Here is a 26,018-nt window from a genome sequence, read left to right on the forward strand (position 1 = left end):
ATAATAAATTAATCACCAAACAAAAAGGTACGTGAACTAGGACAAAGCATCATGACTAGGTGAAAAACAAGTGGTGAAACTGTCAACTACAACATAGGGTCATATAACTGTAATGTATTAATGAGCAGATGAAATTGTAACATTATAATAAACACATAATGATAGTCTACACTGGTAAACTGTAAAAAAAAAAAATGCTTGCCAATGTGTCACAAAGGATATATGTTATTGCCCATGTACTTATATGTATGCACTTTATTTTGTATGTTTATAGACACTCCCATTTAATTTTAAGAATTTCTATTTATAGTATAAAAGGCATGAGATCACCTGTGGGTATAATCAACCATGGAGAACTTGTTGCTCTGCGTAAGAGCTGGTATAATTTGCTTCTCCTCATCTTCCAAGTTATTCAACCTTTTAAAACGTGCCATGACAACTGCTGTTTTAAGGAGGACATTACACCTACTAAGCTCTAGGTGTAAGATTTTAGATGTAGCTATGCCTGTGTCAGAACTATTAAACCCTTAAAATGTTTGTAGCATGTAAACTTAAACCAGAGTTAGAAAGTATGCTAAACTAGGCTACGTTTAAACTTCATAGCTGGTGCAGCAATAATTCAGCACAAAATTCTCTGTAAAAACAAATTGTGGCTTTTGCACTTTGGTATTTTTACAAATGAAACAAACACGATGACATCATTACCTACAGCTAATAAGCTACTTATTTAAACAAACAACGTATATAAGAGGGGGTAATTAGTGATCTTAGGAGTTGCTTTTGCAGTATGTGGATTCTGTTGCCTTTGGTCAGAGCCAGGCTAGCTGTTTCCAGACTTTATGCTAAGCTAAGTTAGCCAGCTGCTGGCCGTAGCTTCAGATACAGACATGAGAGTGGTATCAATCTCCTCATCTAACTCTTGGCAAGAAAACAAATGTGTATTTCCTGAGATGTGGAACTATTTCTTCAAAACAGTTCAAAGTGTTGGTTAAAGGGAGCGTCCACATGCAGCCTGTCTGCTGCTTTATTCAGTTTGCCACAGGTGAGCTTCCTGTTCATGGCAGCTGCCACACATCAGGGAAGCAGGTTGAAGATTTAAAGAGATTTTCCACACCTTCACACTTTCCACATTTACACTGAGGCTGCTCCTGAATGAAGACAGAGCTGACTCTCCCTTTAAGCCCTCTTTCAACACACTGTGTTTTTTTTCTCCCCTACAGGGAGGCATCGCCTTTGTGGCCATCAAGGGGGCGTTTAAGGTGTACTTCAAACAGCAGCAGTACCTGAGGCAAGCCCACCGCAAGATCCTCAACTTCCCCGAACAGGAGGAAGCCTGAGGAGGCCCCTCAGTCCGGATGGATGACAGCCGGACGCACCGCACACCTCTGCCAGAGGGGGTGAGGACATACGAACTGTCAGACTGAGAGCAGGAAGTGCTGGTGAAACAGACTTAGGATCAGTGTCACCCTTACCACCTACTCCTCCTTAGACCTCACCCCTTCTGGAGTGATTCATCGCACCGTCGCTGACATTCATGCAAGGATCCCCCACCGCTGCCGCCACCACACATTGTTTTTAAACCTCTGACGCTTCAGTAAGGTGAAGACGGATGAGACTTGTGGATACAGACTGGAGCATGTTCTCAGTCAGGGTGCAGTTACACACATTAACACACAGATCAAGGACTGTGCGACTGTAGGGTGGATGTGCTTCATCAATCACGTAACTAAAACTTATTGTAAACTTACTGTATTTTAAAGATTAAAAAATGCGGGGCATGTGTAATTAGAAAGTTTTATAATATAATAATAAATGATTGTTTTATAATGTTTATTTTGCAGATTTAAACCCCCTTTGCCAATGTTAGGGGTTTATTTTGTGTGAGGAATTTTGGTCACTGTGCAGATGTATTAATGATAAAACAATAAAATGTGTTGTGAATCAATATGCAGTACGTTAACTACAACCAGGAAACATTAAGAGAAAAATATCACTCTAAAGAGAACCTAACACACTGACCATATATAGAAACTTTTAGACCCTGAGTTATTTGGGGAGTGTTTAATTTTTTCATTAACATGCCTTGGCAGTGTTTACGCTGATTGTTTGTCGCTTTAGCTATGTGATGTGTTTCAAAGCCTCATCGCCCGGCACAGCACCCCAGGTTTGGTCGAGCCTGTTGCCATGACAGTGGATGGATATTATGGATGCTCATGGTTCTCTCTGAGCTTGTCACAGTGACGGGATGTCGGACTGGAAAGCATCTGAAAGCTTCAGGCGACTCATGTGACATTTGACGCAGCATTTTTTACTCGGAGAAATGAAACTTTGCTGACTGACAATACAGTGTGGACTTTTATTTAAGCTGCCACTTTTTTTTTTTTCCTCCCCCCAACATGTGATGATCAGTCTGTTGTGTGTGTCTGTTGCCCGAGTGTGAACTGTAGCTCAGGTCAGACTGCGGTTCGGGGGTAATTACCATGCAGACATAAATGAAACTTGGACACCAGTAATTGAAAATGAGTCACTGGGGTGGTTGACATTTTGGCAGGACTCTTGGGAAAATTAAAGGGCCACTACAACCAAAAGACAAGTCATATTTTCTCACTTACTACGAGCAGTATCCAACAACGCAGATGGTTTTGGATCTATTTGCCCAGGGTTTTTTTCATCCCTGCTTACACCTCAGTTGCTTTTACATATATAAAAATGTTTATTTGTAATTTGGAACATTTGGCAGAAAATAAATGTTTCGCAGCAAGATCTTTGGTACCTCTACCCAGAAATGGGGACCATTTTTCGAAAGACCCATTTCTGTTATTAAATGCTGCTCCTACAAAATAAGAGTGCATTGGGGTTGCAATGGAAATCTGAAAGCCTGGGCAAATTAAGTTCTGTTCTGCTAGTGAGCATAACACTACGTTATAGTAAATTATTTTGAATCACTGGGAGCATGATGTGATCAACAGTTTCATTTTATATGGCACTAAACTGAGAACTAAGCCCTAAGTTGCTATTTCCTGCTCCTCACAAGAGCCAGGAAACATCAGTATGACTGTGAAACGGCGTGACGTACAGCCGACTACTTGGAATATTTAACCTGCACATATAAACTGTGCCTGCTTTACACGTGTCCTCCCTACAACCCGCACACCACAGCTTCCCCACCCGGTACATTCACTGTCAAGTCTCCACTCTGCCAAAAGATGTTTGAAGTCTGTGTTGTACGGACGTTGACTTTAGAGTTCTGTTATCAGTTCTGTGAATAAATGTATTTTTCCAATGTTGAAGTGCATGTGTTGAGCTTTACATTAACAGAACACACACACGGTTCCATTCAGTAGTTTATTAATTAGAAACACACAGGAGACGATAAAAAGAACAAAATGTCACCAGCCAATCCGTCTCTCAAGTTGCCCAAGACATTCGGAAATTAAAAATATGCTTCTGATTTTCTAAATGTAAACCAGTCACTAGGTACTTCACAAGGTAAACAGTGCATGGCCCACACAAGCCTGATATGTAATGTTGCTAGTTTCTTTTAAACACGGCTTTGTCACCGTCCCCAGGTGCTGTCAAGCTACGGGCTGATAATAGAGAATAACTTAATATGCTGCTGCTGCTGGTTGTCTTTGGGTTTCGACCACAAGAGGGAAAAGCAGTTGATGATCACTAAAAAAACTGAAATGGTTTTGATGAGGCTGAGACGTAGCAAAATGCTGGAAAACATTGAAGAAGCTTTTGATACAGCACAATCATATCTCCAAAATCATTCTTTAAACCTGTGCAGCATCAAATGAGGGAACAATGAACTAGGCCTGAGAGCAGCTATGGTGGGAAGGGGGAAATGAAATCATAACTGATTTTTGGCTGTCTGGACAGAGTGGCAGCTCCACCAGCAGAGGTTTGACACAGCAAAGCTGGTTAGCACCTGAGAGAGCACTGTCCACACACCAGCAGCTGCTCAGAACGGACGCGGTCCTCTCTGCACTTTGAGCTGGAGCTCAGGTGGATCCGGCTGCTGCAGCTACTCAGCAGTGCAGAGCCGCATCTCACTCTGCCTCACACTGTTCCCTGTCCGCATCATTAAGGTTATTGCTTAGTGAGAGAAGTGCATATATTCAGACAAAAAAAATTCCAGACTGGAGCTTTTCTTCAACCCCCCCCTTTAGACATCAACATGGAAAGTTTCTATTTAGAGAAAAAGGCTAGCTGCTTTTTTTTTTTTTTACTCTGCTGTAAGAGCCAAAGCACAGTCCAGCAAATTTAGGGGGGTTAGATCCTCCAGGATTCTGCCCCGGATCAGACCAGGAGCAGCCAGATACAGAGTAACTGATGGCCCCCCTGGAAAGGCACAAGCTGCAGAAAGTCTCACATGCAGACACGGAGTGAAAGAAGAACGACAATCTCCCTGGAGCTTACAAAATGAAAACAAAAATACTGTTGCTGTTATTTCCTTTCAGTTTTTTTACAAAAATAACTTGGAGAAGACCAATAAGGATTTTATCACATTTAGTGATGTGAACAAAGTACTAATGACAGATTGATAAAAGTGTTTTTATTTTGAATCGATCACTAGTAAAATTGAATGTTAAAAAAACAGCATATAGGTACCCCTGAGGTGTCTGAATTACATACTACTGTAAAATGCAATTAAAAAAAATACTGAAAATAAAAACAACTGTTGTGGGCATGGCTCTCTGTGATTAGCAATTTCAAACAGCTCCTCAAAGGGTCCCAACATTTTACCACTTTACAAGCAACATTTCAAAACCTGTGAAGATTAAAACCAGAACTCTAGAGCAGATATTCTTAAGAAATGCATCGATTTGAATAAAATAATCCATTTGAGCGAGTCGTGGCGCTTCAGAGAGTTACATGGAAAACAAACCAGTCCGACAAATAAATGAGAAGACCTTCATGGAGCTCTTTAACTTCTACAGCTCCCAGTGCATCACAATAAACCAGCTATCCATTCTCAAAGCAGCATGTCTGAATAATTCAAATAAAACGCCTCCTGCTGTGAAGCTTCTGTTCTGCGGTATACTCGAACTTATTGAAAGGGATCTGGCCCTTGTCTTTTTTTTTGTTTAAGGTTGCTTCTATTTCCTCTACAACAGCCTACACAGTACTGTGATGCGTGAGTGTTGCGTCTCCTTTTAGAGACTTAGAACATGAGGTGAGTCTGGTGCGACCTCTATCCTTATCACAGCTATGTCGACAACCACGGCTAACTTTTTGTGATTCAAAATAACACGCATTTGTTTCCAAGCATCTCTTCTAGTGGCTCCAGCCTGCCACACGTGCACACACACGCGCATTCACATGCACCCACGCAAACACACACACGCAGGCTCAGTCGGATGAAAGTCGTCCTGGCAGGAGGAGGGGAGGAGGAGGAGGAGGGGTTAAGGTGGGAAACAGAGCGGGGTCATTTGCCGTTGCCCTCCCTGGCGCCTCCGTGCTGCTGCGTGTCGACCTGCCGGCCTCGCTTACAGTTTGGCAGCCATGAAGTTGATGTGAGGCTTGACCAGGGGGAAGAGAGGCAGGCTCCTCTTGAACTCTGTCATGTCCTGAACCAGTGTGGGCTGCAAACAAACAAAAAAAAACAAAACAAAAAAAAACACAGTGGGCTGGTCAGACTGGCGTTCGCACTCATGTCAGTTTTGCTTTGTTCAGTCATTTAAGGACAAAGTCCTGCTTAAACTGCATTTAGTGCTGATACCAGAAAGTGCTACATGCGCACTGTTTCCATGGTAACTACTTAAGGAAACTAAGGAATACTCTGACTACATTGTAGGTGCTTCTGCAAAATTTTCTTCCTCATGTCTTTGTTATGTTTTCACTCGTCAGGAATCACTTCTTCTAAAAAGTTGAAATTTGCTGAAATCTTTTAAAAATAGTTTTCATAAAACAGCTGGTCACTGTACTTTTTTTTGGGGGGGGGGGGGGGGGGGGCTATTTTCAGCTGTGGATTAATACACATTTGGTGCTCTGGTGAGTGTTAAAAGATAAATTTTCTCCCTCTTTTTTTTGGTAAACCTCCTCCTCAATTCCACTGGGCCGCCAGGATTCTCCGCCATTGTAACTGTCTTCCAGAGGCTGTAGCAGACTGAGTGCAAAACCATGAAACTAGAAGACCTAAGGATCCACTGGTACCAACCATGCCTGGCATAGCGTGTCTAAAGGAGGGTTAAATAAGGCTCCAAAGTAACGTTAAATTTTGGCGAGGGGAAAAACTAGCATGGCCATTTTCATGGGGGCCTGTTGAAGTCTCAACATAAGATATCTGAATGAAAATAGGTTCTATGGATACCCACAAGTCTTCCCTGTACAGACACACCCACTCTATGCTAGACCCATGCCGTTTTTCTCATGCAGTACAAATGTAGTGTTTTCAACCTTTGAATTTGAATATTTCTGCACACTGGGCTCCCTTAACAGTCTTGGTATTGCATAAATTGGGTCTGACTGGAAAGCTGAGACTCATGTGAATTCAATGAGCCCAACTGTATTCATGTGTGATGATGTTGGCCCCCATAGCCATTTCATTGTAGCAAGACCATTTTTTGCTGTATAAAATGACCTATTGTGACCTCTGGGATAATCCCAGCCTCATGAAACTTGATTACCACAAACTAGAGAATTGAGAGGGTGTGTGGCTGTCATAGATTTACTAGCAATAAGGGGGTTTCTCAGCAGTCTCCAGAGCAGCAATGCTCGTCATCCAATTACTGAAATATGCAATTCTTCCAGAAATCTCAAAATTTGAAAAGTTTTTAATTCCAAATCACAGCATGGATTTTTCTGTGGGGTACTTCAAGGTCTTAGTGTCTCAGTGTGGTATTTTGTAGAGATCTGACCATTTTTAAAAATTCTCTAGTGGTAGAAAAATGCTTAAATTTAACACCCAAAAATTGCTGCAAGAACATTGGACACATAATTAAGCATGTGAATGGCCATCATATACGTCCATCATAATGTTCTAAACCCCTATAAACTCTGACCTATGAAGTTTGAATAGGCGCCTAACCAAAACAAAATGTTTATTACAGATTTATGACTAGAAAAACTTCACACAGTGCTGAGCTGCATTTCAAATTAATCTTCAATTTCCCTGGGATGGATGGAGTAGAAGAGGTTAACACTGGGTGCGGCTTTCTCTGGACAGGATTCTAAGATATTCACATTGCATGAGTTTTGGGAATTAACTTTATTTTTCTAATTTCCTTTTGGACTCAAGTTAAAAATGTCATACACCAAAAATCTGGATAAGGTGAATATGTCTCAGTAGTTAGAGAGCAGTAATGTAGAAGCATGAATTAAGAGCACGATGATTACCTGTGGCAGGGAGGGAGCAGGGGCCAGGTTGACATCATTCTGAGCGGGGAACTCTCCCACTATTGGACCTGGTTAACACACACAGTGACGCACAGGTTAACCTGACACTGAATGAACCCACTGAGCGTCTAAATGAAGCTCCGTGACACCAACATGTGAATCCAGATACTCACAGGAGTCCATCTCTCTGGACAGGACGTGCACGGACACCTTGTGTCTCTTTGAAGCTTCTACTGTCAGCCGTTCCTGCGGGGACACAGACAGACAGGTGGGGTGATGCACGGACAGCGGCAGGGAACATTGTTGCTAAGCGATTCTTTTTTTCATGACAAACAGCATAGTTACTGTGACCAAAATTTAGAATTCATCCAATAGTTAAATGCCCACATCTTGTTAAAAAAAACGGAGAGCAGCTGGAATGACTCATCACTAAAACTTTTGCCACCACAAAAGAAGAAACTCCGTGTGGCCTGGATGACCGTGTGATTTTCACAGTGAGTCTGGGATCAGTTATGACAGCCCTGTGGAGACACAGTCGGGCCTCGTCACTGTCTCTGGATGGAGGATTATATTAGACTGAAGATTTGGCTCGTCTGCAGCCAGACAGCGTCAACCCCGGCCACCCGAAATGAAAAAAAGAAAGAAAAAGAAAATGCTTCTGCGATTGCCGCTGATATGACATTAGAAATGCATTAGATTTATTCTGCATGGGGGCCTGTAATAGTTTCTGCTGGGCTGAGATAATGCCAATTCTTTCAGCGGCTATGTGTCTTTGGCCCCTTTATCCCCCTTGAAACAGGCTGGCTGGCTGTCATTATGGCAGCTGATATGCTGTGAGCGTCCTGTGTCAGTGTCACCTCCGCGGCTATGAATAGAAGCAGTAGGCAGGAGGAGATGAAAGCTGGGACGGCAGACTGAATCCAGTAAAACCATGTGTGTCTGGACACACACACAAATGGATTTAGAGAAGGTGGTGTGCTCATGCTGTATACTGGGCCGACACACTGCTCTTTTATCAGAAATGTGGTGGTTAACCAAACTAACCAATTATCTATGGTATAAATTAAACTGGAATGGCTCAAATAATGCTTGAACAGCTGGTAAAAAAAGGATACATTCTCATCAGTGGTACCCTGAGATGAAGCCTGCCTCATCAGACCTCAAGGTGCTTATGTAGGTTTATTTAATTGTATTCTTGAGCCTTCGATCGTATCACTTTTTCTTGATCAGCAGACGGTGGTAATGGAATTTTTAATGTTCAAATTTCCAGTATCTGTTTTTCCTGTATAAACTTTGGGTGACAAAGTCTTTGAAGTGCTCTGGGAATAAAAAGCAAAACTGTACTGAATTGAACACCATGACAAACTCCAGTGTGATATAGTCAAAAGCTCCAGAACAGCTACTAAATGGACCTTGTGTAGGGCTGGGTATCAGTACTTGATACCTCAAAAGGTATCAACCAATTAACCCAGAACCAAGTTGTACTGAATCTTCTCCAGACAAATGATATCTGCATTCAACCTGCATTTTGTACCCAGACGTAGAAAAAAAAGGACTATCTGTATGGTACTGCTCACAGCTTGACACCACAAAGTGTTCTTTGATTTAATGTGACATGTGATTGGCCCGCTGCCACAGCAGCTAGAACCCCTGTGGTGTGGTGGAGTGCGGTGTATTTGATGAAGTTGGCTGTTCAGCATGCCAAGATGCCACTAAAATGTTCTAAAGTATGGCTGTACTACACGCTTGTCACATCCTGGGGCATTTTATGCAACTGAATGTATCATTCACATGATGGGTATCAAATGAAGAAGAAAAAAGAAGATGTCAAACAGGGCTGGCACAATATCCAACTTTCACTACACAATTATCGTGGCCAAAAGTTTTCACAATAATTATATTATTGCGGTATCAATAGAAAATTTGAAAAACCAACCACAAAGAAAACTTAATAATGTTGCTTTCAATCAAATTCGTCTTTAACTTTGTGTGTTTTGATATCAATATTTAATTTTTTAAAGACACAGTTATTGTCAATACTGGTATATCATGGCTCTTGTAGTATCAAAGAACTCTGTTGGTGTTCTAATTTTTTAAATGATACCCAGACCTAACCTTGTGTCGGATTGTTTTCAGTTTCCAGGGTCAAGAATGAACTTTGAACCTCAAACAATAAACTGTCCAATACCAGGCTGTGGTTGTTAGTCCATGTGTTGAATGAATAAACACACCAATGACATAATGTCTGGTCAGCATGTCCAACACTAAACAAATCATTTCATGTCAGCTCGTATGATGTTAAAATTGTGTTCAAGCAGTGTTTTCTAACAAAGGTGATGTCATACTGTGCAATGGCCTAACTCTCCACTCTAACACAAAGGCATCAGACATTAACAATAGGCTGTGTCAGGTCTAATTTTCTCATTACAGAATAGTCACTATAACATTTAGCCTGTCAGTTCAAACGCGCATTTAACAATGATTGATAGACCTCTGAAATATTTCACGACTCCTCCATGTCATAAAATGCAGGCTTATTGTTGTAATTTATGTAGCCGCCTCCTAATGACACCTCTGCTATCAACACAGCATTAAGCACAGCCACAAAGTACCACAATTAAAGTCAAATGAGCATCATAATTTAAGTCTATTCAAATAAAACTGTGGCGGCTGGATAAGTAAATGCACCTAGAGAGTCGTTTCAGAAATATTAAGTCGTTATTTTCCATGTTAAATGATAAGCTAAAATTCTCAAAGCTCAGATTTGTTTGGTGTTTATGGTTTTAACATCCACTCATTAGAGCGTGTCAGGATTAGAGTATCTGACCTCCTTATTTAATAGGACGCCGTTAAACTACACTGTTTCCCAGCTAACACCTCCATCATCCCGCTGCATGTCTCTATAGAGAGCCCTGATGGTTCATAACATGAATGATGTTTCAGAGAATTTAGGGAAATATATATTATTTTTTTAAATAAATATTAAATGCAGTAACACACATTTACAATTTTAAAGGACCAGCAGTTGCCTTAAAGAGCCAATAATGGTTTGAACCACACAGACAACAGTTTGGGCTCAGGCATGGGACAGAGACGTGTCTCCCACTGCTCACTGTCTGCCAGATGCAGTCAAGGGAAGAAACACTGTATGGAAAAAAAAGTTGTGCTACTTACTCTGTAGAACTGCATTATGTTTTCTTTTGTCAGAGTTTTCAGATAGGCCACTTCAATGTTATCTGCAACACAACAGGGAAAACAGTTCATGTCAGTGAGGTTTAGAAAGGGAACTTTAAAGAGGATCTATGCTTATCTGTATTTTGTATCTTATACAGTGTTACAATGAGGTGAATGTATGTAAAGCAATCCACTGAGCAAAAACCTCAGACTTCCTACCATTCTGAATACTTAGTTTCTTTCTACTCTGGCTACAAGTTGATGTCACCTCGTAATGGATTTCTTTATATGGTCATCTGCTCCAGGCACACTATTGCAAGTGTTTATATGACATAGTCTACACTGCTACATGCTAACATCAGGGAAACATATATGCTTGGTTGCTGATGTTGTAAATTTCTCCCTGATTTTGGATCAGATTCCTACTGGAACATGTCCGACTGTGTTTGGAAGCTTTTATTGCTGATTTTTCGAGGTATTAAGTGCCGATATTCTCCTCTAAAGTCGTTCCCTGGCTGCAATGACGGTGCAGACATGCAGAGATATGGAGATCTGAAATGCAGACCAATCAAGGCAGCTTGGGCTTTTGTCAGGACAGGCGCTAAAACAGAGGACCATGTAAACATGTTCCTGTTATATACGAGTATGAATGTGAGAATGAGCATTATAGGTGCTCTTTAAAGTTCCTTTACACTATTGATCCATCATTGGTCAGCTTTAGTTTTTACTGTTGCTGCGTAACAATGCAACTGAAACCACTGGGTAATACGTTACATATTAGTGTGCTCAATTGCTTGCGTAAAACTCTGATATCTGAGACTTGAGCTGCCAAGTATCTTTTTTTTTTTATGATATCACTGTTTGCTTGTTGTTTGGCACCACTAGGAAGACTTTTCAAATCTCAAAGTCTCTACTGCCATGAACAGCTGCTGGCTAACCAATGCATTCTGGTAAAACAGAATCCAACCATGTCACATAAGCATCTTTTTACCCAAATGCAAAAAAAAAATGATGAACTGATGAATGAACAATGAACTAACAGCATCTGTCTCACAGTTGGAGCAGACTGTGTGTTGTGTGTAAGCTCTAACTAATGGCGTGTGTAGTATGTTTTTCTGTGCCCTTGGCGTGTTAGCTGCCCCCTCTTTCCCGACCCGCCCCCCCGTCCTCGAACACCGCTGGTATCAGTAATCACCACCACTCCCTTGGCAGCCTTTCAGTGTTGCCATCACTCAGGGCTTTAGGCAGATTACCAGTGAATCAGGCCCATTACAATCCATTATGGCACTCAGGAGAGTGCTGCAAGAGAGAGGTGTGCTACGGCTGCAGATTATTTCAGGCTTTAATCGATCCCAGTTTGTGCAGCTCTAAGCAACATCCTGCTCACCTCTGGGACTGACCAAAATATTGATAATTCTCAAGAACCTGTATTCGATTTTCTGTTTGTACATGCTCTTCATACAGTAATTGCTGGTAGATCAGAAAGAGTTTTGAAACATATTTCTGTACACTTAAAAAGGAGCATTTGACCTGAAATCTAAACACCATTAAGAGTTAGCAGTGAGGTGAAAAGGAGTGCTGGGATGCCTCACCTCTGTCAAAATTATACTGCTGGGAGATGATCTCTCCCCAGTACTTGGCACACTCAGCAGACAGCTTCTTAGGCTTGTCCAGGCGGCGGATGGCCAGGGCCTGGATGTGTTTCTGGAAGGCTTCCTCGCTCATCTCCTCCACAGACTTCTCCATGGTGCAGAGGAAAGCCTCCACGCGACTCTCCAGGTAGTGGGGCGCCTTCTCTGACTGGATGATGAAGCGCAGGCCTTGCACTCCGTTGGCCCGCCGAGGCCCACTGAACACAATGTAGCCTGGTGGTGGTGAGGGGTGGGGATATGCAAGAACTCAGCATAGAGGACAGACAGGGTACCGTGTGCAGAGAAACTGTTCAAAGCCTTTGAAGTGCTCTCAAAAACATTTTGCATTAAGGATCTGGTGAAGTGCTTTTATGTCCTCATTTAATTCTCATCATTGTCTCTGTATTTATCTTATTAACTTTAGGTCTGGCACTTTGATTACAGCACTACTTCCAAGGAAATGTGGTTCAGAGACTCAATCCATTCATTCTCCCAAGTTATTAAACATCATCATGGTTGACAGCACTTAAGAAACTTCACTTACACAGTTTCTGGTCTTTACAGAGAAGCATCTAATTACTAAATGCAGATTAAAGCCGCAGAATTCTCAGAGAGAGTGTCTGCATTAATATTCACAACCTGGCAGCAAAATTTAACACAACTGCCACTGTTGTTTCTTGTCTTTATAAAATGCGTCACATGATATGTTGTGCATCATTTTCTGTGGGCTTACCCAGCTGTTCTTTGGTTCTCAGTGTGTTGAAGCATGGCTCGGAGATGATCTGACAGAACAGCTCCAGCAGCATGTTGTCGTGGGTGGTCTGCATGTCGGTCTGATAGTAGATCTCAATGCCGCAATTGTTGTGCACCTCGTTTCTCTGCTGGTAAACATACCAGCCGCCTGAGAGGAACAGAAGCATATGGGTTTTTTTTTTTTTAGTGCTGTAATCATACAAAATAAACACATTCAGTTGAAAATGCATTACTGACAGAGGGCAGAGAAAGCAGGGCTCCCAAGCTGAGCCTGAAAAAACTCAATTTTTATTTCATCACAGACTACAGGCAGTAACACAACTGAAGGGGCAGTCATGTATTTTGTATGTCTATATGTGTTTAATTAAAAGTACTGAAGAACAAAAGGAAAATATTCAAGTTATTTGCATCAAAATATCTTAGTATTTTTATGTTTTTGAATTTCAAAAATATTGAAAAGCCCTTTCCCTAACCTCTCGTCATACTGTTCCAATTTTAAAACAGAAAACAGATTATGGAACAGTTAATGGAAGACAGCATTTGATAAGCATTTGAAATACTTTCTAGTGTGTGCCAATTTAATTTAGTTTATAAAGTCTATAACAAGTTCAAATGATTCAGTCCATCATGACTGTGTGATGATATATTGAGAACCACACTTAACATGTGATGCCAGTGACTGAGTCAAAACCAGCTCAAGAAGAATCCTTTCATTAATCCGAAATCCACAGTGATCAATGAACTCAGATAAGCATGGAAATGAATTTCACAAGCGTAGTTTACACCTCTATATAATCCCTACCAAATGCTGATCCCTGTATGCATAATCAGGTCTTTCAAAAACATAATCACTGCTGCCTAAAGCGACACAAGTGATGCCTGCAAAAAAACTGATGAGCTGTTCCAATTGTAGATGTGCACTCCTGCCTGAGCACTTTGCTCCAGGCACAGATGAGTGTTACAGAGTAAAACAGGAAAGTTCAGACAGAGGACAGTGGTGACACTCTCCAAAAAACAGGCAGACAGACATTCTGCTGAATGCCAACATTGTGCTTTTTGCTGAGTGGTTCCAAACTGGTTTCCTCCAGCCTTTCATCTGTACTTTAAATTTTCTTTTGAGCAGAACGTGGAGCGGAGCCATCCGTTCTTGCATGGGGAAAACTGGTTCCTTTTACGCTCAGCTTCAGTTTTGTTTGAGTCCATTGTGATCAAGCTCACTTTGAATGGAGGATGAGTTGAGGCTGGGTAATGCAGGTGCCTTTATGCACATGCTGACGGAGCACTTTGGCTCTGCGTTCGGGGAGTGTCACGTCCACAGCCCTAAACATCTCCCCGAGCATTCTTTAACATTTCAAAAGTTTTACTTAAGTTAGAAAACATTTTGGGCAGATAAAAACCAAAGCACTAATGTGAGGGGTGGAAATTTCAGGCTGTTGTGTCATTGTCATGTGTGTCGTTTTGTTTTGTCATAGCACATTTAATATCTCACTGTCAGTCTGGAATAAACTAGCATTCAGTCAGCTCAAAGAAACACACAAAATACAGCATACTAAGAGGTGAAACTGGATAGTTCCACACAACATAATGGTAACCTGCACAACTTCCTGCTTTAAATATCCAATCAATCTTTTTTAACTATATAAATTATAGGTCTGTGGGTATTTTGTGCCTTTGCTACAGAAAGCATGAATAAATTCAGTTGGAGATTTTGTTCTCCAAGTCCTTGTTTTAAAAAAAAACCTGTCAATCAAATTAGGAGTGATAGCAGGCTCCAAAATTGTGTTTGAATTTTAGACATTTGGCTTTCTTTCTGATTACATTTGGACCACATGATGCCTTTAACAAAGATTAATGTGTAGCTGGACAGATTCACAGGAACTTTCGGCTCTAAAGCTTTCAGCTGTGAGAGTAATAACCTGTTTCTCAGATATACTGTCAGCCAGTCTGTCATTTCATAATCCAACTTTGTGTTTACATCCTTTATGTCCTCCTTCCTAGCTCCTGCTCTATGTCTGACTGGCAGTCTGGAGCAAAGCCTGGAAAATCCCTCGGTGAGACACAGGATGTCTCCAGGTGGCCCTGCACAGCTCTGGTTTTCCTCTCCACATCGTTCCACTTTCCTAATGTAATCAGAAAGGCAGCACAGGTGCTTTGCTTGGCGTGTGTGTGCATTCATCTTTGAGCTGAGGGGAAGTGTACGTATTTTGCCCGATGACGTCCATTTCCAGTCAGTGACTATGATGTTCCTCTGAGGGAAATGAGGGATGTCGAATTTAATCAAGTCTTTACAAACGCAAGGCAGCGTCACTGATGACGAGGGCAACAGCACTGGGTGAGGGTTATTCTGCATGGTCGCCGTGGAGACAGGCTTGACTGGCAAATAATGATTAAGAGTGCTTAATCGATGTGTGTGTGTGTGTGTGTGTGTGTGTGTGTGTGTGTGTGTGTGTGTGTGTGTGCATGCGCGTATGGGATGCGGGGGAGTGCAGGACTTACCATCTGGAACCTGCACCTCTCTGTAGCGAATCAGTTGGCTGGGGAGGAGGGGCTTTGTGTGAGCATGCTCAATGAGCGTGTCCTCCACCATTTGCATCATGCCAAGAGCAGACTATAGAGACGACAGACAGGGAGGAAAGGCCAAACATTTCAGTCCACAAACACAATATTTAGCTCTGATGATAAGCTCTATCCAAGAGTTTGTAAATGACCTGTTTTACACAATTTTCCAGGTTGCTGATTTTGGATCACTAATTGATGGTACACACAGGTAATGTATTGCTCTCTTAACCCACACCCTAAAAACTAAAGCGAGGTTAGCTTGATATTCCATATTCAATGTATACTTGCCCCCACCATTAACTCTCCATGCAGATTTGTTTTGATTTTATTTGCATTTTATTTAAGTGTGAGAGACTTCTGTTCACTAACACAGACTAGAGACAGTGAATGGAATATTACTTGTGGAGCTCAAAGCAAAAAAGTTTCCAGAAATAATGTACTGCTTACACAGACCTTACTGTGGACACTCTCAGCTTTTGTTTTAACCGTCAGCAGAAAACAGTTTGATTTAGTGGGTTAGAAGTCTAAAGTCTCTGCAGCAGACACATCACACCACCTCTCAGATACAACCAAAACCACTAGGGATTTAAATACTGGGTAAAATATTAGGTTTCTGTCATTTAGATTGCTGAGCCTTAAAAAAATTCCATCAAGTCATCTCCATTGCAGTTTGTAGACTTATCAGTGTAATAGCCATAGATATATATATATATCCATTTGCAGAGTGTTAAAGGGACAATTCACCAATTTTTTCTTCTTACCTGTACACCCTTTAAATGTATCACCACGCAGAAGGAGATGTGTATTAACTGCTAGCTCACCTAGCACCACTGAGCTAGCTTATGTTACAACTCAGCTGAGGAAGACGCCATTTATGTTCACATTTCCCCTGTCACAAGCACAAGCGTTTGGTAATGTAGTTCAATAAACAGAAAATAGTTTCAACATGAAACTGCTCACAACAAGGTCTGTGGATTATCTTGAGTAACCAGGTCATGATTTCTGGAAAGAGACATTGCTTTTAATTTTTTCAATTATTTCTTTGGCACTTTGAGCACCACAAGCTGAGTGCTATCTGGTTCTTTTATATTCGAGAGGAGGCAGATATTTCTATGGCTGACATCTCAAACACTCAGCAGCTCAAACCAAATCAATCTAGACAGATTAAAACACAACAGGTAAGAGGACATATATGTATTTTGGAGTTAGGGAGAACTGTCCCTTTAAGGTGTGTGGGTTGTGTACATGGGATGGACTTAAGCTAACAAGGGATTTAAGGGGTTTCTGGATCTGACTCTGGCACTGGTGCAGTCAAAGTCAATGTGGTAACTGAAAACACTGGGCTTGAGGAACAAGGTTTCATTAACTGAATGAGAGCGGAGGGTACATGTACGCATAGTAATAGGTTTAACAATAAAGTATTAAAGCTACATCAATGATAACTTTTAAATCATTATTTTACAGTAACATTTCCTGCTCTCTAACTGGCCTGCTTTGCTACCAATAATAAGCACAAATTTCCCATTACAACATGATGACCTGATTTTTCATCTCTCATACAGCCTCTTAATACGAGGCTCCTTTGTCAAACTACTCGGTCAGTTCTTGCTCTGGCATTATAGGAACCAGCCTACACTATAGCTCAAAAGAAATGGATCATTGCACACACTGGTGAGTCTAATTCTCTCTCCACCAGACTGTGACGCTGTCATCATTACAAGGCGTATGGCGGGTGCTGCGACAGCTGGGACCTCATATAAAGAGTGACTTGCTTGCAGGATCTTATAAGAGGTTTTTGACAATAATCCTCACCTGTGTGATACCATTGGAAGGCACGATAAAAAGCTGAAGGTGACTCAGATGTTCCAGTATAAAAAGTGTATTCAATATTCACAGGAAAAGGCTTACACATATTTTACAAAACTTAGAGCATCGATATGAAAGGAAAGAACATTTCCTCAGCTGGCAGTAAAAACACAGTGACAAACCTCCTTGGTGATGTTGCCATGGAGAAGGGCTTCAATATGTAACCGTGACAATAGCTGAGGTATGAAGGCCTTGAGGCGTGGGAGAGTTACATCTGGAATACAGATCACAGACAACAGCAATCAATCAAAGAGCAATTTCCCAGGCAATTTTACCAAGCTGCTATCAAGACTGAATCAGGAAAAAAAACAGAATAACTGCTGTGTGTGTGTGTGTGTGTGTGTGTGTGTTTCATCGACAGCATACTCTTCACGAACAGGACAACAGCAGTCACCAGTTGGACAATCATGCAAAACACATGCACACTTCAGTTACAAGTACATAAAAATCAAGTCTGTCTCAATGTGGGCAGGCCAATCTGAATTCAAGCAACGTCTGACCCAGATTCAAGGATGAGCTACTACAGGGATACACACACACACACACACACACACACACACACACACACACACACACACACACACACACACACACACACACAATCTATCTAAATGATTGTGTCCACACACCAACACACACACTAGGAAACAAGAGACTGAAAGTGCCTCATAGACCTCATACAGGGGACAGCAAAAGGCTAAGGACACTGATAAGAGAAGGCGTGGTAATTGGAGGCCCCGGTGACTGGGCTGCAGGCTTTGACCCTGCAGGTTAATTGAGTCTCATGTGAATTTGAGGATAGTCCGTGTAAGCTTCATGGTAAAAAATAGCAGTCTGCCCTTCAGGTTCCAGACTGGCACTGCGGAGAGGAAAGTCTGCAGCTAGGGAGGCATCTGCTGGAGAACAGTCTTAGCATTCAAATGAGGATTCAAGGAAGAAAACAGAAAAGAAGAAAAGACCTAAGGTGAGAGGAGCGAAAGAGTAGCCCTTTATCAACTGTCAGCCACACTGAAACTGAGGAATAGCGAAATTTCGGCCATATGTTTGTCGCTACAGCTACAAGGTTATTCAACCTCATACACCTACCTACATATCTCAAGCTTCACTTGCTCAATCTAGCCTGAAGAAGGACTAGAATATGCATTTATTCTGTATTTCAGTGAACTCAGTTTGCCCCGCAGGAGAAAAGGGAGTAATAAGCACAGGGGCTGGGACTTTGAGACAGTGAAGAGAAAAAGAGAAGGATTACGAGGATCCATCCTCACCGTCCAGAGCCTCTCTGAGCTCGTCTTTGGTCCAAGCGACCTCAGTCATTAGTAGACGGAGGTAGTACATGGCGTGCTGGTGAGGCTGCTCTGCTCTGAAGTTATTCAAAGACCTCATGTACTGCAGGGAGAAAGAGAAGGCAAAGTCAGTTCAATATCAACACTTCATGAACTGGACTTGAAAGAAAAAAAAGTATGTGAAAACTACTGGAGCACATCAAAATGCTGCTGCTGTTACTGCTCTTGTGTTGTAAGGCAGAATAAAACAGGCTCTGAATACTCAAGGGTTAAAGTGAGCTCCTCCATAAAGTCATTTGTTTGGTCGATCATAATTCATCATAACTTTGTGCCGACGATGGCGTGAGCTTACCGCTTCCTTGATGATGTCAAAGCGCTTCTCATCTATCTCAAAGGTGGCCATTTTCTCAATGATCTTCTTCAGCAGGATGTGCTGTTTGTCATTGTAACCTTTAACAGACAGCTGCAGCAGACAGCGACAGAGGACAGATGGTATATTATCAACAAACACAAAGATAAGGCCAGTCTGAAACTGCAGTTTCAATTGCTGATTTGATCTATTTATTTATTATGTGTGGATTTACTGGCTGGCTGAATGATTGTCAAGATCAGTCCCTTCTTAAGATGAGTCACCACACAAAAAATGTAATAGCACTTTCATTATACTCAAAACTGAAAAAGTGGAGGAATATACATTAAAAAAAGACTCCCATCCACCACATTAAAAAAACAAAAAGTAACAAGAGGCTGATCTATGTGAGGAAGAATCACTTCATCACAATGAGTTTTTTTTTTAATGCAAATGAGCATTTTAAAAATGGAAAAGAACAGTCAAGGTTATTTAAAGCCTTTACTTTGCAATGTCATCTGCACCTTATGGCCTGTAATGATTCAGCAAAACCTCCAGCTACATAGCTTCGCTCTTAGACTCATCCCATTCCTCCCCGATCCCTGTTGCTGAGTCCCTGCGGTGACACCTGTTAAAGTAATCTCTCCTAACATCATTAACCTTGACAAACACCCAGCCAGCCACACCAACACTGCTGACTCAAATCAAATTACATACAGCCCATCACACGACTACACAGATAGTGTGTTGAATAGCCGTCTCAAAGGGCACACCATGATTGTGATTCACAGGTGAGAGGAAGCTAATGAATGCAGGTTACTCGGTCATATGACAAAGGGTGCAGCCAAGAGGTTAGAAAGTCAGAAAAGAGCGTAACACCATCACCGCAAACCGGTTTCNACACACACACACACACACACACGAGAAAACTGCTGTATTCATATATTGGGGGAAACAAAGCCAGATTGAGCAAGTCGCCTGTAACTACTCAAACTTCCTGGATACAGATCCACTTCCAACATCCTTTGGGCTCTGGCATCAGCAGAAATGTGACTATAAATATGTCAAGAGAATCTGCATCATTTGGCTTTATTCCTTGTATCTTACGACGGAGACACTATTTCATCGACCACCTGAATGACACTGACACAATAGAAGCAAGAGAATGGCAGCCAAAAGACCAAACAATAATTACACAGAGTAGGTAAAATCGTGCCATACAGTCTATTTCTCCTTCTCCTGTCTGAATATATTACCCTGAATGAATTTTGGAAGTGAATCTGCAATACCAGTCACTCATGCGTCCTTGACTGAAGCAGCCAGGGTTCAGCGTATTCTGAAAGTCTGCACAAAGTTTTAAATTTGTGAGTTTTATTGCCACAGGGGCCTGAAATAAAAACCTGTTATATCAATTCATAAACCCCTAATCTTAGAAACGAAAAACTCTTGTGACAGACAGTGAGGTGTCGAGGCATTTAAAACAAAGCAGCAAGTATGGAAATGTGTGTTCTCCTTAAGAAATGTGATGAACAGATTCTTGAGACATAATTGCTAGAGGCAAATATTTTAATCCTAAGCAGAAATAAATGTCAATTAAGTAGCTATGACATTTCCAGAGGACTGTATTCAGCAACAGTTAAAAGGACATATTAAGTTGGTGTTTGCGGGGGATGCAGTAGCAAGCAAAGATTCTTATAAATCCTTCAGGTTGGACGAGCAGGCGACACACAGCACTTCTTCACATACGTAGAAAACCAAGCTGTTTTCACACACTGCTCATAGCCTCAAAGTGGACCCTTCATTGGCACCCCCCACTTCCCTCCAGATTTCACACGGCTTACTTACGAGGATGGCATTCATCCCCGAGGCTACGCCATACACCAGCCCGGCCAGGCGGGCTGCATATGTATACTCTTTTAAATCATCCTTCAGTAACCTGAGTAACAAGTAGGTCATGTTGCAGTGCAGGGGGTCTGCGTATAGGTAGCGACTAATGAAAGGGGAAAAAAGAAGAAAAACAAAAATACACGTTTGTTGGGAATGAGGGGTTGTCAAAAAAAAAAGACACAAGACAATGCACGCATGAGAAGAATGATAAGAAGAGTATGTATATGCAGCCTCATGACCAGCCTTCTGTCTCCAAAAAAAAAACTGATGACTAGATTCTGTGAAAGACTTGCCACTGCTGTTTTCAGATCCATAAATTTAATGTCATTGGTGGAACGCCGCTTTACCTGGTGTGATAACTACAGGTGTGCCTTTAACCATAATATGCCTAAAAGACAGAAATGACAAAGATTCGATACGCCTGAAACGAGAGAAAATAATTACCTCAAGTGGTCATTAGGGTTTCGCGGGAGGTGGGTGAGCAAAAATGGGAAAAGGATTGATGAAGAATGAAGAGGAAGATGCAGACAGAACAGAGGCTAGGACAGCCAGGTCTTAGTTGGAAGGGTTTTATACTTTTTTTTCTTTTTTAAATGTTATTCTTTTTAACTACATGGTTAAGGTTTACCATGAGTTAAGTCTCACATTATAACAGACAATGGACTTTAATAAACAGCAGATTCTTGTTAACTTTTCTTCATTAATGTATTATCCTGTGAGATACAACCTTCCAATGTGCCCATTCAGATGGCTTAAAATGACCTGTCAACCCAGGCCTGGCTGAGCCACAGTAGCGCAGTCTGGGGATGATAAAGGTTGGGGACGTAAAGTCTGGGATGCAGCGTGAGGGCGATGGGGAGGGATTTTGAATACTTACATACATCCCATAGACGGTATTTTGGAGGTCATAGTTCAAGCCAGCTAGCTCGGCTGCATATGCATACTCGTTGAGGGAGTCCTTGAGGAGCTCCAGGTATAAATATGCCATGTTACAATGCAATGGGTCCACGTACGCAAACGGGCTGTAGAGAAAATGGCAGTGGTCAAACAAAACATAGAAACAAAGCGTAGCGACATTGGTCCCTACATCTCACTTCAGTTAAGGGTGTAATGGAACAAATGTTCCACAACAGGACATTTGGTTGGTTATCAGACTTGCTACAGTTTGTTACAAACTACAAACCCCATAACAGACTGTGATTACAGTCCCACAAAGAAGGGTTTGGCAGTGTTTCAGTTGTAGACTATTGGCTAGCTAATCCAGACTATCCCAGTTCATGTAGTGGTATCGTCTGTGCAAACACTGGAAGACTCCCAAGTTAGACTGACTGTTTGGAAGTGGCCTCCTGGTAAATTATAGCAACACTTGAAAAAGAAGCAGGTGCAAGACTTCCTTTTGGATTATTTTGAGCCGTTTGCCACAGCAAAGATATTTCTCTTCAAGAGCTGAGAATTTCAGAAAAAGAAATCTTGTAACGGCATTAGCCCTAATCTGCCTTAATTAAAGAGTAGCTAACCTGAGTCAAACAATTTCAGCAAAATGGCATTCAATTTGAGGTTTATGTAGCGTTTCCGTATTTGTATTTTTATTGCTCTTAACATGCTGGCCTGCGACCTTCAGTAAAAAAACTGTGACAGACTTCACCTTACCACATTTTTGTTGCATTACAGTAAAGAAAACACACTGAGAAATCACAATTTTACAGTGATCACATGTTCAGTTCCCAACAGATTTATAGATCTCAGATATTATCATTTTGTATTTTTCAATAGTTTTTATTTTTATTTATCTCTCTGTCTCTCTCTCCGTGTCATTGTGTCATACGGATTACTGTTAATTTATTATGCTGATCTGTTCTGTACGACATCTATTGCACGTCTGTCCGTCCTGGAAGAGGGATCCCTCCTCAGTTGCTCTTCCTGAGGTTTCTATCATTTTTTTTCCCAGTTAAAGGGTTTTTTTGGGGAGTTTTTCCTTATCCGCTGTGAGGGTCCTAAGGACAGAGGGATGTCATATGCTGTAAAGCCCTGTGAGGCAAATTGTGATTTGTGATATTGGGCTTTATAAATAAAATTGATTGATTGATTTCATTTCTTTGTTTTCAGTGCAGTTAATTTTTCAGTCAGTTACCAGACTTTTTAAACTGTAGATTATTTTCTATTAGTTAAAGTATTATTTTTAGTTAGTAGTAGGGGCAGGACTTAAGAGCAGGTACAGAAACTGTTGACAAAACCACAGTCAATTCATATTAACACATCTACATCTTGTTTTTTTTTTTAGACAATTTTCTGCACTTTTTGGCAGATTACTCTGGATGGTATACATATCTACTGTTATTTTTTATTATGGAGAATTAACAAAGTAACCTTTGTAGTAACACCTAGTAAAAAGTGGATTTACTGGTGGGGACCTTGTACCTAAAGTTCCAGCTGAACCATTAAGGTTCATAGTTACATACCTGAAGAACTCAAAGTTCAGGCATGCCTTAGGCAGGAAGAACTTGTCATCCTGTTTGAACCACACCTTGCTCATGGCAGTGTCCTGAAAGAAATAACACCACACACAAGCAATTCATTTATTCATATTTCATATTCAAGTCCACTCTGAGCTAGATAAGTGTTTGCAGTTCATGGAAATGAAAAGGCACACTTCAGACAAACCACAGGCAGAGGGAGTGTTTGCTTTATCACATAACTGTAACAAAGTTACTTTGATATTATCCGATTACAATATAGTGAAGTAGCAATAAAAGAAAACAGGTACAGTGGCTTTTATAAAGCTTTTCCTTCAGAGAATGGAATATGTACGCTGCTGTTAATAGCTTAGTTCCTCTGATCTTGACATGATGGCAACAACAGTGCTAAATGCTTTATGTCTCAATCACAATGCCTTATTAGCATATAACAGCAATACAGAGATTCTTAACAATATGCAGTTAAGTAAGGATTGTCTAGAGCAGTAGTGTAATGAAGAGCGACAGTACTTTGAATACTTTGGCAGAGCTGTGCAGCAAAAACACTTGCCTTGATTAAAGTGGGAACTGATGGAGAGTCTTTCTCAAGAGGGTAGATCTCGAAATTGGTTGGGATGAACTCGTTTTTCATGGGCAGTTTGAACTTGCCGTTGAGGTCTGCACTTGCCCATTTCTGAAACACAGGAATATAATAAGTAAGAAGTGTCTTATAAAACATAAGCAGTAGTCATACACTCATCACGAAGCAAAAAAAAGATTCCTGGTGCTGTGTGTCATTTGATTAGAGCACCATGACCGCAGTGATTCACCTCAATGGACTCTGCAGAGATGGCTTCCTGTTTGTACTGCGTACCGTACCACTCTTCTGTCTTGTCTGTTTGTCCTTCAAATGACTTTGACACCACTGCAACTCTGGAAAATCAAAAGAGTGAACCAGGTCACGTTACATGGATACAAAAACCTCTCTGTCAGCTGATTAGATAGTCTCCATTTGTAACCACCCTGCATGAGATGAGTGCTTTTCTATTAGCATTGCATTTGGATCATGTAGTGCAGAGCCATTGACACGTCCTGTGCCTTTGACTGATGAGCTATGTTTAGAATTCCTAATCGCTCTCAGTGCACCGCATTCAGAGTGTATTTCACTGGTACCTAAACATTTATTTAATCACAAAGTGGACATAGTACATTCTTGCTAAGTAAATGACAACTAGGACTCAGCATAAAGACAGTTAGTGTGCATCATCATGTGTGTGATTAGAATTTCTAGCACTTTAATGATGCAACTTGATTTGCTGTAACTTCACTTACGGCTGCTGGAATGAGAGTGATACATAAGGAAGCGCTGCCATGAATTCAAAGTAGCGATGGTTACACCCCAAGGTTAAATAGCCACTTCAGTAAAGGACGAGATTGGCACGCAAACTGTCAGGGTCAGCCAATGAGGGCACGCAATCTCCTCCTCGGTAAGCATTAAGGAATGGAGTAGTTACAAGTCTGCACTTTGCTTGACACAGGCAGCATCCCATAAAATGAACTGGAGTTGAGGCTTTACTAGGCTTAGAGTTTTACATAAGACTCAAAGTCGGGCTGGAACAGAGAAGATTCTGCTATTCCCAAAAGATATGTCAGACATTTCTTTGGATTCCCAAAATGAATCTCCTGTTGGGTACGGTCTCTGACTTTCTTTTTAATTTAATTCCTACCAGAGCAGAACACAGTGTCAAACAGTAGTTCAACAAAAGATGGCTGAACCTCTTCAGCTTCTTAACAAAGGACAACTTTTATGTACAACTTTATGATTTACTGATATCATCTTAGCTTATTGGTTGGTGTTTACTTTGGCTGCCAACTAGATCTTCCACTGTACAGCATTAAGCTGTCTAGCTCTGCTTTAACACATAACACTCTTTGACAGACCAATATCTTCAAATAGCGTGGGGCATGTATAACAAGTTAGCAAGAAAAATTTTATATTTGCCAAATTGTTTATGTAATATCCTATGGGGGATAGCAGCATTTCCAATTCAGAGAGCAAAACTTGATAATGTATTCCTGAGCACACATTTCCATCTCCTGATATAACAAACGGACTCTTTGAGGCTGCAGAGATAATCAAATCTGTGAAGTTGTCTGGCATTTCTTTTCAAGGCAGAAAATTGAAAAGCTGTTTCATCCAAATATCAAAGTAGACCAACAGCACTTTGTCACAGCTGGCAGGCTACAGAAAATAATCATTATCTGAATGTATTATCCTCTATGTTATTATCCTTGTGTCACAGATACAAGTTATAAAGATACAGCAAACTTTCTGAGATATTTCTTTGGCATTATGCACAAATACACACATTACTACATGTGTGTCAGGCTTGCAGTGAGACTATTCATCCATAAAGGAAGGGAATTGTTATTTTATTTACATAGTATGTATAACATTTTTCAATTGCTATCTAAAGCTGCACTTTCATTAGTGCTCACACTGACCTGACATGTTCTGGTCTCAGCTTGTCCAGCACCATCTCAATCAGATCTGGCCTGAAGTCCTCCAAAAGGTATTCTGCTGCCAGAACCTCTTCAAGAGGGTAGTACTGAAAACACACAGAGCAGACAGCTGTTAGCACTGTGCTGCTTGAAGTGGGAGGATTTGTGGAGACGGCTTAAAATTCAATTGTACTCTTTTTTGCTGTAATAATTATATGTC

At 41.1% G+C, this 26,018-nt stretch overlaps 2 protein-coding genes across 4 annotated transcripts in view; one reads left to right on the forward strand and one right to left on the reverse strand.

Moving 5' to 3' along the window:
* marchf5 (membrane-associated ring finger (C3HC4) 5) overlaps positions 1-1,945 on the forward strand; it is a 29,403-nt gene extending 27,458 nt beyond the window's left edge. For both annotated transcript variants that reach the window (XM_050071741.1, XM_050071742.1), the window contains exon 6: positions 1,221-1,945. In XM_050071741.1, coding sequence (XP_049927698.1) covers positions 1,221-1,337 — 117 coding nt within the window. In that variant the 3' untranslated portion in view covers positions 1,338-1,945. The remainder of the gene's footprint in view (positions 1-1,220) is intronic.
* Positions 1,946-3,331: 1,386 nt separating this feature from the next.
* Positions 3,332-26,018, reverse strand: part of ide (insulin-degrading enzyme) — a 31,134-nt gene continuing 8,447 nt past the window's right edge. Inside the window, exons 11-25 of one of the 2 annotated variants that reach the window (XM_050071738.1) lie at positions 25,802-25,905; positions 24,127-24,229; positions 23,868-23,990; positions 23,303-23,385; positions 20,802-20,946; positions 18,960-19,070; positions 18,590-18,710; positions 17,447-17,538; positions 15,396-15,507; positions 12,880-13,047; positions 12,108-12,380; positions 10,516-10,577; positions 7,515-7,587; positions 7,342-7,409; positions 3,332-5,588 (exon numbers count right to left, since the gene is read on the reverse strand). In XM_050071738.1, coding sequence (XP_049927695.1) covers positions 5,493-5,588; positions 7,342-7,409; positions 7,515-7,587; positions 10,516-10,577; positions 12,108-12,380; positions 12,880-13,047; positions 15,396-15,507; positions 17,447-17,538; positions 18,590-18,710; positions 18,960-19,070; positions 20,802-20,946; positions 23,303-23,385; positions 23,868-23,990; positions 24,127-24,229; positions 25,802-25,905 — 1,734 coding nt within the window. In that variant the 3' untranslated portion in view covers positions 3,332-5,492. Of the gene's footprint in view, positions 5,589-7,341; positions 7,410-7,514; positions 7,588-10,515; positions 10,578-12,107; positions 12,381-12,879; positions 13,048-15,395; positions 15,508-17,446; positions 17,539-18,589; positions 18,711-18,959; positions 19,071-20,801; positions 20,947-21,720; positions 21,866-23,302; positions 23,386-23,867; positions 23,991-24,126; positions 24,230-25,801; positions 25,906-26,018 lie in introns of both variants that reach the window. The other variant, XM_050071737.1, reaches the window with a different exon arrangement.

This window comes from Epinephelus moara, chromosome 19 (assembly GCF_006386435.1).
Source record: "Epinephelus moara isolate mb chromosome 19, YSFRI_EMoa_1.0, whole genome shotgun sequence".
Lineage (NCBI taxonomy): Eukaryota > Metazoa > Chordata > Actinopteri > Perciformes > Serranidae > Epinephelus > Epinephelus moara.